At 29.6% G+C, this 15,064-nt stretch overlaps 1 protein-coding gene across 1 annotated transcript in view; it reads left to right on the forward strand.

The window, feature by feature from the left end:
• Window positions 1-15,064, forward strand: part of LOC129969667 (potassium voltage-gated channel subfamily H member 1-like) — a 431,779-nt gene that overhangs the window by 270,034 nt on the left and 146,681 nt on the right. The window contains exon 5 of the mRNA XM_056084324.1: window positions 13,236-13,294. Within this exon, the coding sequence (XP_055940299.1) occupies window positions 13,236-13,294 (59 nt within the window). The remainder of the gene's footprint in view (window positions 1-13,235; window positions 13,295-15,064) is intronic.

A 15,064-nucleotide genomic window follows, 5' to 3' on the forward strand; every position in this document is an offset into this window, starting at 1 on the left:
GTATTCAGAAAAAGTCTATTTTGTTCGAATATAAACAAACACAATAACTATCCCAAAAGGAAGATCTACATGGTTAAAATTTGCTTCCATTGATGTAACATCTAAAGTGAAGATATATGTCAAATTTGGAACCAAATGCGTCAAGGGGTTGATTGACTTTCGGTTTATATTTCTCATGCATGTAAACCCAATAAGTGAAAAACACATTAACTTAAAGAAATGGAGTTTGGTATGGGGTTTTATGGCTACAATTCTAGTTTTATGTCCAATGTTTCCTTCAATGGGTCGGAAAAATGCCCTCCAAAATACATATTCAACTTTCTGGTACTTGTGTATTAACCGCATCGTAGCGAGTAATTACCAAAGATCGTTCACTAATAGGTTCTTATGTAACTGCTGTTTACTATTGACTTATTGTTAGTAACATATATCCATTTATTAGAAAGCAGCCAGGAAACTTCGGAAAGATCACTCAAATTGGGTTTATGTAGGCTTTAAAAATCCAAACTACTGAATAGATGTTCTTCATATTTTGTTCATAAATACTATAAAACACGATAAATGTTTTAGTAAGATTTCTTGAGAATTAATTAGATTTTCATGAAAAACCAAGGTCTTACTGCGTATGCCGTTCAGACTCTATTGCTGAATAACAGAAGAGTGAGGCTATGTTTAAACTAATCAAACTTAAGCACTTTTTGAATACTTCTAGTGCTCTAAACAATTAAGCACTAAAATTTCGCTGCAGTTAGTCCTCTGATGATTAGATGATGTTTGGTAATTTCCAAGGTCTTCAACGTAAAGTCTTGATGATTAGCAAAGAAGATATTTGGTTATTCTTTGCTTCTGAGGTCTGCTTTAGATAATATATTTTCATAATCACTATTTGATTATTTCTAATTCTTGTTGATCCAGTCAATGACTTTTGATGTTTCAAATCAGCAAAAGATACTCGGAATAAATTGATAACCTCACCATCTTATCCCAAGAGCTTTTTTTTTTTGTTTTCTACTTGGCATTTATAAGCAATTTTTTAATATGTGAGAGATGTTGTTTTGGTTTGAGGTTTTTGAAGTCTCAAAATGGATATGCAACAAATTTTTGAAGCGTAGGCAACAAATTTTTGAAGCCTCAAAATGCGTAGGCAACAAACTGTTGAAGCCTCAAAATGCGTAGACAGCAAATTAGCGATTTATCGCTTTTGAGGCATCCATTTTTCGCTTTTAGGGTTATTAGAAAATAATGCAGAAGGTTGTCACATTTGACGGTTTATCGCCAACTAAAGTTACAACTTGGTTTCCAAATTATTCATTCTCTGAATTCTTTCGAATTGTCTTAATTTAAGTCATTGGCCAGTTTAAACCGGTTCGAAACAATCACGAACTATCAGATGACGCATGCGTCGATATTTAGAAAAACGATGGGTTTTTTTCATCTCAAAATCGGTGGAGCTCCAAAACTTTGTTTGCCAGCTAGAAAAATTGAAAATGAAATTGTTTCAAACCTGGTTTAAACTGGTTAAGGACTTAAATTAATTAAGACAAATAATGACAAAAATAATAATGTTCTCACATGATAACTTGAAATTTGCGATTGTAGATTTCATTTTTTTTATTTCTTTTGTGATTTCTCTGATATAAATGATCCACAAAATGTTGCATACCATGCTCTTTGGTGCATTAGGCCAACGAATAATATTTTAACAATCGCACTTTTGGAAATTAAGCTAGTTCAGAAGGAAACAAAAAAAATAACGGTTTTTAGAAAGAAATTAAAATTTTTTTCCTATCTTGAAAAAAAATTTAGAAGCTGAACATCCAGTATATCAGCTGAAACTTCCAAAAAAACGTAAAATGCATTTTCTGTATGTTAGAAAATGTACTCTCCTTCAGGAGTATAGGATAGAATGCTACAAAAACTTCACATGGGTTAGACGAGGATGTTCAAACTTGGGAAGGAAATTTATTTCCAAGTTTTGATAAGAGAAACAGTATTTTTGTGTTATGTTATTATATTATGAGTTTGTTCTTTCATACTAAAAGTACTGGCTTTTCAGCGATATATTGGAACTGCAATTGTATAAAAGTAATTCGACCGCTCGAGACAGGTTTAAGATTAAACTCGGCAACTCTTGCATTAAATACTGTGCAAGAAAAAGTAGACAGTGTCCCACAAGTATGAAGCGTCTAATATTTCCAGATTCGGATAGAGCACATCAAGACGAATATTTCGGTGTATAACATGTGAGATCCCCCGAATATAGCGTCATAGTCTACTTAGATGAAGAACGTTAATTACGAATCCAGCAGTTTACATTCCAAATTACGATGCATATGACGATTGTTCAACGTGGAAGCTTTCCTATGTGACTATGTAAATTTGTGGCAACCAATGAGAGGAAAAGCGCGTCTACAAATGAATATGCGAATTCCCACCCTAATTACTTGATAGGAAATTACTGTGTACTGTTCGTAAGGTTTGTGGTTCTGAAATGAGCAAACATTCGATTGAGTATCGTGTTTTCATGGTGCTGACGTATCATGAATTGAAATCACCAGTGGCTGTGGTGAAAAAAATTCAAGCAAAAATTCGGCAATCACTACAACATAAACGGCATGATGATCATACCTTGTGGGATACCCTGCAGTTAATAATACTTATCGTATGTACTGCCTTACATTTTCTAAAAATAAAAATGTATTCATCTTTTATCAAAACTGTTTACTGATCCGACGGTTAAAATTATTTATTTTAACCCTTATCGTGGCAAGATTGCTTTTTTGAAGAAAAGCAATTTTATGTTTTTATAAAGTTGTATGTAGTTTTTTTTGTAATGTTTTATTATAATTATAATATAATTATATTATATTATATTTATTATACATGTATTATATATATACATATATGTATGGTATACTATACAAAATGAACATAAGGGTTAATTATTAAGCAGAGGCAGGATGACACTTTTACGATATGTTTTTTTTTAAATAGCAAAAAATATATGCAAAAATATATGATTATATAAAAAATATATGCAACTAGGTACAATACAAGAGAAGGTCCTTCTAATATCGCTTAAAAAACAATTTACTACAAAACTGAATTTATAAAACTAAAAGTCCGATCATGATTTCGTTTTTGACGTCGAACAAAAAATAACATCTACCAATAGTAAACTGCTAAGGTTTGGTCGTCAGTAAAGTGCTCAACAATAAGTCTACAGATCTGACTCGCGATCCTATCGATTCGACCCTCAGGTAATTTTTTTTTCAAGAAGCAGGAAAATTCGGTATAGCAAGAAACAGTAGGTTATCAAACAAGCCTATCAAGAAATTCGCATTTGTCAAACATCATTCAAATACAGTTTGGTTGATAGTTTGTTGTTTGTTTGTTTCTTCACATTTTAGTCATGTATTATGAATTATAACTAAGATTTTATTGGAGTTTTGCTACAGTGAATTGAGTAGCTCATATTTTAATTAGTTTTCAAAGTAATAAAGGGCACACAATGAACTAGGATTTTTTTCCATTTTAACAAACAACTTCTATTTCTTTTCTAACCTGAGAACTCTTTAACGGTTTTTTATTTTTACTCTTCTCATAGTAAATCATTTTGCTGCATGTTGATCATTTTAGCGGAGATTTTTGACTATAAATATTTACAGTTTCCTAGCATATGTTATTTTTAAAAAATTTTATTTTATGGTTATCTTACTGTCAGAGCGTTTATTTTCTTTTTAAAAAATTCCACATTTTCACATTCTTTTGTAGTTTTTTGCTGATGTTAATTTTCAAAAAAAGCTGAGGTTGATGAAACAATTTTGTGCATAATGTTTTATAAAAGCAGTTCTTATATTAACTCTGCAGATACAGAAATATTTTCATTTCGAATATTATCGGATTATGAGCTATTTACAACAATTTTTAAGATGATAAAATGTCTTCCACTTGATGAAATTTCAGAAAAAGAGTACAATTAATTTTGAAGAATTACTTCGATAAATAGTTATTTTGCTTCGGTATAGTATTTATCCAAATTTGATGTATTCAACTTATTGTTAGCAATAGTCATTTTCTCAACAGTTTGTTTTCCTTTCCTTCTACTTGAATAATACATATGTTTAAATTATTCAAGCATTTTCTCTTAATTTGTTGACAATATTCCTGACGGAAGTTTGTAATTGTTGCGAATCGTCTGCTTTAAACTTTTCGTTCTATTTTCTTTTATAATTCGTTAAGGTATTCTGGCAACTACGTCTACATCTGCTTTCATATTCGTGTTTCAAAGTTCATGTTTATGCTTCATCTGGATGCAGAATAAAATAGTTATATCTGCGGACAAACCAGCTTTATTTTCATTCATATTTTATACATGATAAAATGAGAAATAACGATAATTGTTTATATTAAAACCTAAAAAGAATTCACAACCCATTTCAATTATTGGAATTCTACATATGAATATTATATTAGAAACATTTATATAAAAATAAACTCTTATTAGAATTTTAGGATACTTTTTTCTCTACAAAAATACTCTCCTTTTTTTTGAGAAAAAATATAAAAATATATTAGCAGAAAGTGCTCGAAGATTTCTGATAGTTTTCAAAAATAGAAGCCGAAAATTCTTGAGAGCGTTAAAACAGCTGAGCTGAGATGTCTGTCGGCTGCCTCTTTTAATGTTATGGCACTATGACTTCTTTAACGACTTTTTAATGGTTGAGTTTGCAGTGTTCTTAACTCTGTCAGTAACGATTACTACGCACACTCCTTATGGTCGTTAACCAAATGAAACTCTCGAGTGAAAAAAGTACTTAGACAGCGAAAATAGAAGGAAAAAAGTTCAAGAACTCGGAATTTAAGAAGAAACGATCGAAGTTAAAAAGTTGCAATGGAGAAATGTATTGGAATAAAGAAAAAAAATCTAAGACTATCTGAGTATTTTTTTATTTCATTTCTTTTTAGAAGATGAATGATTAATTTAATCGAGTAAGTGATAAATCAACTGAAGCTAATGGTTTGGCAGCTAATAATTGAATGATTGATTAACCACAATTTATAATCCACAGTATATTGACAATATCCAATTTCAAAATTTAATAAACATTTTTATATCGTTCTACGAATAAATCACAAAAATAGACATTTCCAGTTTTTTAAATATATAAAAGATAAAAGCTTATCTCTAGAACTCAAAAATAACACGTTGCTGGCCTTTATTTATTTAGTGAATATCTAAAATTAAAATATTTCTAACATTTCACCATAAAATTTATCATAAATCTTTTGGCGAAGGTAGGAAATTTTCATGCTTACTAATATCAAATTTATTGTAAAAATGGTAATTTGAATCTGTAGTTCGATACGTAATAATATGGCTACGTATTTTAGCCTTGATGCGTTTATCTTGCCTTAATCAGTAGAAACATAATTAACCAATTGCTTAGTAACTTTACTCATTATAGGCACAGCGACACAAGGTGACGTTATGTTCTAATTTGATTGCATTTGCCGTTGCTTCTGTATATAATAATTTACATCATAAATTTTACATCATGAAATTTACAGAATTACATCATGAAATTTACAGAAAGAATGCCAGACTGAAAGCATTTTTCATATTTAAAAAAAGCGAAAATTAAAAGTCTCTTTTGAAGTTAATGCTCAAAACCTAATTTTTATTTACTTGTATTCGAAAAATACAAAAAGAAAACTTTCAAAAGATTCGAATTCGAAGTTTTGAAGAATCTCAAACTCTTCTTTCAAACTTCGCAGGATCCAAAAATTGTATTTTCGGAATTGTCTGTCTATCTGTAAATGCGAAAATTGTAAATTGCTTTGATCTAGATTTTGGATATGTGGTTTTATACCAAATTTGTAGATATCTATCAACTTTAGAATAAAATCCATTCTCATATTTCCCGAATACAAGTAAATATGACAAATACAAAAAGTATAAGTAGCTAGATGGATAAAATTTGGTACACAGATTTAACATCTAAAATTCCAACCGAATTCCTCAAGGGGTGGATCGTTTTTTGGTCTGTTCTTTCTCATGTATGTAAGCACTATACCTTAAAATTGCAAAGAGATACATGATATTTTTCATGTGTTTCTGTTACAAAAATTGCATTTCTAAATTAAATCTTGGTTTAATCGGTTGAAAAAATGTGTAAAGATATGCAAATAAGACTAGAACTCTCTAGTACAAGAATTTGAAGATAAAAATTTGAGCATTCGTAGTGTTCAAGGTCTTGTCCAAAAGCCACAATTTTATTTGAGTGCAAGAGAGGGGGGGAGGTGCTAAAACCTTTTGCAGAAAATATGCGAGAAGGTTTCGGGGAGACCACGTCACTCGTCCTGCTTATGTTAACATGAGTAAAATCATGTAACTGAAAGTTTTTATAAAATTAATGAATGATTAGAATTTCATCAGAATATTAAAAAAAATTTTACATATTTTTTTTAGTTTATTATTGAAATTAAAAAATATGCATGAAGAAATAAAACTTGTATTAACTAAACTGTCTAATTTTTAAAAATGTAAAATAGATCTAAAAATGTTTTTTGTACAAAATATACTCTAAACAATTGAGAAAAGTATTGAAATTTTAATTAATTCTCAGTTAAAGTTTTTAAAAGCCCCTTTTTAGGAAACACTTACTACCAAAGAAATAACAATGTATCAAATTTGGCATTTCTAAGTCCAGTGGTGTGCCCTGTAGAACTTTGCAATTGCAAATACTGTACAAGCCCAGTAGAGGTTTGTAAAATATTTGCATCACAAAATTTTTAAAAAAAATTCTTTAATCTCATTATCATGCTGAAATCTACTTCAGAAGTAGTTTCATTTTCTTTTTTTTTTATTTAATTGTTATTGATTGCATGATTGAGCGAAGTGTTAAAAAATATTTTTAAAAATAATGCGTCTGTTTTCTGGACATTTAACGAAAATTTTTATGAAAAGTTGGATAACGAATATTTTAATAATTCGAAATGAAACATTAAAAATAATAAAAAGTAATCTTGTTGATATTAATATTCAAATGTTCCATTCATTTATTAATCTTTTGAAATCAACTTTTATAAATTATAATCAAACAGGAAAAGAAAACTGAGTATAAAAAAGGCAATAGTAATACATGAACCGGGATATTTTGCTCTTATCGCTTCATTTGGAAATTTGTAACTTTATTTTTAACTAGCCACCTTTGCGACCAGCCGGTTCGCCAGTATCAATGCTCGCTAAAATGTTCAATTAATATTTTATGTAACTTCTTCTCATAGGTTTTTCAGCAAAATACAGGATGGTTATAATTAAACTTCCCCTATAAACAGCATCATACAGCGCAAACGGATGAACAGATCGCTTCGAAATGTGGTATATAGACTATACACGAGATGCGCTCACGGAATTTCGAAAAAAAAAATTTATTTCCGAATTGTCCACCAGGGAGCGCCTTTTCGGAAAAAAACATTAATTTTAACACAATAAACGACCAAAATGGAATGCAGAAACAATATTAACATTTATTGACTAGTTTCTGATCACCTTGTCATAGAACCATATTAAGTAAAGGTAAGAAAAAAATAACCGTACGCTGTTTGAGGGGGAAAAAACCCAGTTCAATTTGTAGAAACAAGAACCTATTAGAATGAAATAGCACAAGAGGAGCAGTTGTTAATCGTGTCCAGGACGATGTAGGGAAAGGTGCTCCATGTGACCACCCTCATTCACCTGCAAAATTTCAAGTCGATGGACAATGTGTTCAACAGCAGATCGTAACTGATCAGTTGTGATGCTTCGCACATGAAGCGTTATGGAATTCTTTAAGGCATTCAACGGCGCAACAAGATACCGTCATCATTACAGCCGGAAACATCGACATAAAACATGACAACGACTGCAAACATTTCTTACTCTAAATTGTTTTGCATAAGGTTTCCTTTTCTTCGCAAGCCGTTCAAATCTCGAAATTCTTTTCCTAGAATTTACAGCCTTTCTCGGTTTTATATTTTATTACTCATAATTCTTGTTCTGGATTGTTAATATTGTTTCTGTATTCCGTTTTGCTCGTTTATTGTGTTAAAATTAATGTTTTTCCGGAAAAGATGCCCTCTGGTAGACATTTTGAAACTTTATTTTGAAATTCCATGAGCGCATCTCGTGTATAGCCTATATACCATTCTGTATTAAGTTTGTGTTGTAGGATGCTGTTTTTAGGGGAAGTTTAATTATAACCACCCTGATTTTTAACTTTCAGATTTTGATAGTCATATAATTCACTTATACTATTATGTAGGGCTTAAGCCATTTTGTTCATTGTACTACGCATCGCTCTCTAATTTTCTATAAGTGCCCGTAATATCCAGTTTTTAGTTAAAGTGAAAAATGTTGAAACTGCAATTAATATAAAGACATTATTTTACTGAAACCAATCATGTAGTTTTTTTAAAAAATAAGAGGACTGAAAGCAGAGTTGTTCGGTTTTGAATTCTTATGTACACTACAGAATAAGTTTCATAGTTTCTCATATCTCAAAGAATTATTTAACAAAAATTTCACGGGATCAATGAAAAATTCAGTTTTTAGTTTTATTTTCAAAAGGATATAAATGATGTCAATGATAATATTTTTTTCGGTTTATAAAATGGCTTCAAAAATTACGAAGTTGACATTTTAAACAGCCCTTTGACCCTAAGGAATCATATTCTGCAAAATATTTTTGACACTCCAACTTTTAAACAAATAAATAAACGTGTTTATTTTCTGCGATCAAATCTGACCGTGTTTTTAAATTTTGAATATTATAATTTTGGAACAATCAACATTTTTATAATCTAGGTCAATCACTCTTGAGAAACCCAGAGAGAGGTGATTGGCTTCTTTGAGACGGGCGATGTAGTAATCTAAAGTAGCCCATTTTTATTGAATCATGATATTCAAATTTTCGTAAGTCAATCAATCTTAATGATTGGTTTAGTTGATTGGAGTGCCACTCTCTTTATTTGAAATATTAATATCACAAGAATATTTTGTTAAATAGACTCACAGAGCAGAATATGAAAAAAATTAAAATTCGTAATTCCTCAGAGCATTTATTGACCCAAGTTATATAAAATATAATTTATTTCATTTAGACAATTTTAATAGAACTAAACAGTATTAGCCGTTGGGCCCGGATTTGAATGGATATCCTGTATGTATTAACCCTTTAAAAGGCCATTTTTTTCTAGTCATGGTATATTAAAATAGGTTTAGGATTAATATTGGCTTAGGAAAAGTGATTCATTTAGCTTATTAAATAAATTCAACCTGATTAATTAATTACTATGGCTAATTAGTAATTAAGTAACAAATCAAGATACACCATTATATATGAGATAAGGAACTGAAGCGTCTAAGTTTTTGTCTAATTGCAAAATTTGTCAGAATTTGGGCCAATATACATAATTTCATACAAAAACTGAAAAATTTGGTGAGAAGCATACGTCCCACGGCCCCTGAAAGGGTTAAACAATGTTTGCCTTAAATAAAGCTGATTTATTGAATTAATAATATAGATATTGTAAACAACGACTGAAAACTTTTTCTTGCATTTATTTTCTTAGAAAATATTATAACTCATATTTATTTCATTTCCTGCTGTCACGTGCAGAAAATTACGTTTTTATATGTTTAATTTGCAATGATAGTTAACTTATTTTTTTTAATTTGAGCTTTTGTCCGTGTGATGGCAACGCGTTGATAAAAGTTAATTTTTTTCCCATTGACGTGCTCGAACAGCTTAAATTTTATTTTAATTTCTAGAAAAATATATAGTTAAAAAATATGATTTAATATTTTTTTAAAAAAAAGCATTAAAAATAGAAATTTAATTTATATATCAAAACATTAGTAAAATTGAAAATCATTGTATTGTAATCAATGAAAACTTAATATCATTGAAATATTATTTTGAATTCCAATACGATGTTAAAATAAATTTTAGACTGCAATATTTTAGGAATTTATAGCGGAAAACCTCCCGACATTTCTCTTAATTTCTAATAAATTAAAATTCTAATTAAAAAATCGAAAAAATCGTTCTCAGGTGCACATTTCCGGCTCCAAAGGTATACATGTGCCAAATTTGGTAGCTGTAGGTCAAACGGTCTGGCCTGCAGAGAGCCAACACACACACACATTCAGTTTTATAATAAGTAATAGATTAAATTGAAATTACTAACTGCACCAAATGATTTTCAAATGAACAAATAAATAAAATGATTTAAAATATATTTAGCATTTTGAATCCATTAGAATGTCAAAACTAATGAAAAGTGTAATAATAATTTGTACCCTGAAGAACGTATTTTTCAACAATTAAAAAAAATTGATTTTGTTATAATTATTTAAATAATTCCACATGAAACTTCTTTATTCTTCATTCTGTTTTTAAGAAAGGTTTGAAGAAAATGTATTCTTAAAATTTAAAAAACACTAATTTTTATAATGTTTTTTATTTATACAGATTAATTGGGCATTATTTCGCCATTTTGTTTTGACATACCTCCATTTACAAACCACAGAAAGCAGAAACGGTTTCAAATTTGAGCACTATTTCAGAATAAAACGATTCCGAATAACATTTAGAAATCGTTCGTGTGCATTTAAAAATCGTTTATTTAAATGAACAGAACAATAGATAGATTAATTAAATTGTTCTACGCTTCTTAAAGAACATTACTGAAATAACTGCAAATAATGTTCATTTCCAAACACTCCATGGAAACCCTATGACTAAAAGAATGCTATGCGGCGGCCCTCATTAATTAAAATGTCATTAAAATGTTTCGATGTTATTTGAGCTGGAAAACACAGTAGATGTACGAAGATTTGTTCAGTTAAAATCTCATTACTTTGTGTTTACATCAAAGCGAGGTGCTCTTATTAGCCGTAATTTTAGAAAATGTTCCATAAAATAAAATATTTCTACAATAGAATGTGTATTTTCTGAATTTTAATATTTTCAAAATCGTAGTAAAACAACATACTCCAAAAGCATAAATTTAAAAGAATTTTAAGAATATCCAATATTTGAATTATATAAAATATATATTTGAAATGTTTCCCTGAATTTCATTATTTTATTCTCTCAATTGTTGTTCCAAATGAGGAATCTAATTTTATTTGCAAACCTTAAAATTTGCAGTAATCCTTTTATGATTGAAATCTTGTAAACTAAACATTATTTGTTTTAACAGCAAAGTTTAAAGAATCTGTTTTTATGATTATGTTTATAACTTACATATTACAGATTATTTCACAAAGGATTCAGCCAATTTTTAATACAATAATAATGCAACAGCAGAGATCGATAAAGAAATGAAACCGATTATGTTTATTTTGAATGCTATGAAAGTCCGTTTCTAAATTAAGTTACAAATCGTTTCATTAGGTGATGTAGTTGCGATACGAGGTTCTTTGCGTACAATCATTGAAATCACATCAAAATAAGCTCAAAATGTGCAGTTTTCGTAACACAAATATAACGTGCAAGAAGCATGGAATTTCTCTCCGTCTGCGTCTATGGAAACAGGCGCGCATGAATTGCAAATCAACTCTTCAAGCTAAAAATTGCAGAATTGTTCCACAAAACAACGTTCGTTAATTTTTCTCCACAGGAAATGATAGCAAGGAATAAGATCGAGTAATCATGGAGGCCATGCCTGTTTCAGTAGATGTGATATAGTTTAAGGAAATAACTCTTACCTCCAAATATTCTTCAAGAAAGAAGAAAACCACTGATGTACAATGTGATTTGGCCCCAATGTACATAGACCATGAAATAGCTGATTAATCTTATGTAGTGATGGTGACAAATTGCGTATATACCTGTATATTTGCCGGTGTCCTTGCACAGGGATAGCACATCTTCCCCGTGATCTGGACGTCCCGGGTTCGAATCCCGGTTCGGGCATGGTTGTTCTTCATCTGTGTTTTATCTGTGTGGTGTGTGAATAAGCACCCCCCCCCCCCTGTAAAAAGGGTTTGTGCAAGCGAATGTGTGAGTTTCATCTTCATATGAGATAGAAGTCAGACTTCTGCCCTTGGGTGCTCAGGGGTCTATCCTCAGAAGCTACTGCACCCCCTTTCCGTGGTAACGCGGACACGACATCATCATCGCTTGTACCTTTCAGGAGTGATCGTGTTTGGCAAGAAATGCTTGAAATCTCTTTTTAAAGGAATCCATTTATGACTATTTTTATAATGTAGTTATTTTCAAAATTTATAATTAAACTTAAAGCAATACAAGAGTAAGGCTTTGTAAATGTATACATCAAAGCATATCATGTGTTCTTCTTTTGATCTTCAATTTCGAATTCTTTAACTTAAAATGAAGGATACTTTGTGGTATTATACACTATAACTCTAATTTGCGTTATGTAACATGCATGCTGGAAAAATCTCTCAAAACTATTTATGGGACGGACCGTTGGGTTTAAAACTTCCAAATTTCAAATGCTACTTGAATAATAGATACTTATTAATAAATTTGTTTTCAAAATTTTGATACATTTTTAATTAGAATCTTATTAAAGTTTATTATTATTTTTTTCATAGTATCTTCGATATCTTACATAACTTTAAAAACATTTTTACATTACTTTCGAATTTTAAAATATAAGCATTTTAGAGATACTTATTTATTTTTCTACGATTTTTTTTTTCTTCCAGTCTTTTATTCACTGCTTACACTTAGAAATTTCGGCATTGAAACAATGATTAGAAGAAATAGGCATCTAATTTGAAGATGAAATTAAGTTTTAAAATAAAGCAAGGCGTTTATATAAATTCTAAATTGCTATTTACAACACAAAGTCATTCCCTCAGTATGAAACCTGATACCTTTATTACTAATGGAATGACTTTGCGCCCCACCTTTCTATAAACGGTTGATCCCAGATTGTATAGTTACATCCAATTAGTGTAATATTTAATTTAAATTTAGCGAAAGAATTGTAGAGTTAGAAAATTAATTCAAAAATAATTTCTCTATTTATTAAAAAAAAATTTAAAAATTAATGGCTAATAGTTTCGCATGAAATTGTTAATCTATCTTTAATTATTTAAAAAAATTCTGATTATTGCAAGTCCTTTATTTTTACAGTTATATTAACAATAAATACAAATTTATGTTTCCTTTGAAGACACTATAATAGAAAATGTTTTTGCTTGTTTGTTTCAGATATATGTTTACCATCGTCAGCTACTTGATAGGAGTGTTCATTTTTGCAACAATTGTAGGTAAGTAGTATCTAAATAACTAACCTTCAAATCATAATCTAAGTGAATTCTCAATTATATTTCTTCTTGTTTTTACCGAATATGCAAGTAGGATAACGGAGTGTGATATGCCCCAATTTAGCAACCACTGATAAGCATACTGTAATACAAAATAAATTGCATATTTTGTCTATAATTAGTTACAACACTACGCTAGTCTAAGAATAACTTAAGGCACTTACGAATAATTTATTATTTGAAAGCCAAAAGAAAGTTTAAAATCTTCTGTGTAGCCCTATATTTGAAACAACTCCATAAAAGATTTTATCACCTAGTCAATCGTATTTCTAACATCCCTTTTTCTACAATGTTTTTGACTCTTTAAAATGGCATTGTTTTTTCTAGTCATGGTGTGTCAAGCTTTTATTTAGAATTGAAATTGGCTTAAGAAAAGTAATGCATTTATTTAGTTTATTAAATAAATTTAATTTGATTAATTAACTTGGTTAATTAATGATAACAAATCAAAACACGCTATTTTGTGTGAAATAAGGAATTAAAGTATCTAAGTTTTGTCTTATTTTAAAATTTGTCAGAACTTATACCAATTTACATAACTTCATACAAAGATTGATTAATTTGGTGGTTAGCATATTTCCCATGGCCCTGGAAAGGGTTAATTAAAAGTGTTTGCAACGAACACATTAGAAAGCTTCATTTAATATTCATCTTTCAAGGTACTGTCTTTTATGTATATATTTTTATATTTGGAATTTTTTTCGGACCTCTTTCGGACCGTTTGTTACTTGCATATTATTGCACTTCATTCTCATCTGTATTTTTCTGAAGTAAAATTTACGAATTTTTGTTATACTATTCTCCATTTATGCTGGTACTTTCTCTGGTTAACGTATTCTTTTTATGTGTGTTTTTGTTATTTAATTTGACACATGTTTTTGTATATCATTTTTTTATAATTATTTTAGTTCTAATTGTACATTTTACGCACTTTCTTTTATTCTTTGGTACTTTACATTCTTTTTCTTTTTTGCAAAGTCGGATAACATAGCAAATCACAGAAAATAAGCTGGGCATGTCAAACTTCAAAATGGCTGAAAAATGGAGAAAAAAATACCGATTATAAATCATTTTTCAATCGAATGATATGACCTTGGAAAAGTATTGCAAAACCACTTCTGATAAAACGTTGCAAAGGAGAGTGAAATAGACGTTTTGGAATGTTGGCTAAATCGCCTATGTTCTCCCATATTAATGCAAGGATAATATCGAGAAAAAAAAAACAATGGATAGCTTTCTTTCTTCCTCGCTTCTGTTTTTCCTTCATTAGCTAGAATTTTATTCATTACACATGGGGTGAAGAAAGTAAAGCTTTCAGCGTCTTGATTAGAATATATAAGAGATTAATTCTACGGGCAGAATGAAATTCTAAACGAGTTGTGCAAACATAGCATCTGCTCCTCTCTTAATTAAAATATTGAAATATATTCGGGAATTGCTATTTTTCATTCATAACTTATCCTGAAGATATCCGTTAAAATTTCTAGTAAATATCTTCTCTTTCCGCTAATATTATAGTAATATATCGATAGCGTTTTTATTCTTTGATAATTCGGTTTGTTTTTCTTCTCAATTGAACAAAGTAAAATTTTTGGAAAACTCGGTTAAGATAGTTTGTTAGGTATCCTTTAACGCATACATATGCAAATATGATATTTCGATGTTGAAAATGGTAAACTAGATCCCTATATTCGTTTTTTCTGATTCGTTGAT

This window comes from Argiope bruennichi, chromosome 5 (genome assembly GCF_947563725.1).
Source record: "Argiope bruennichi chromosome 5, qqArgBrue1.1, whole genome shotgun sequence".
Lineage (NCBI taxonomy): Eukaryota > Metazoa > Arthropoda > Arachnida > Araneae > Araneidae > Argiope > Argiope bruennichi.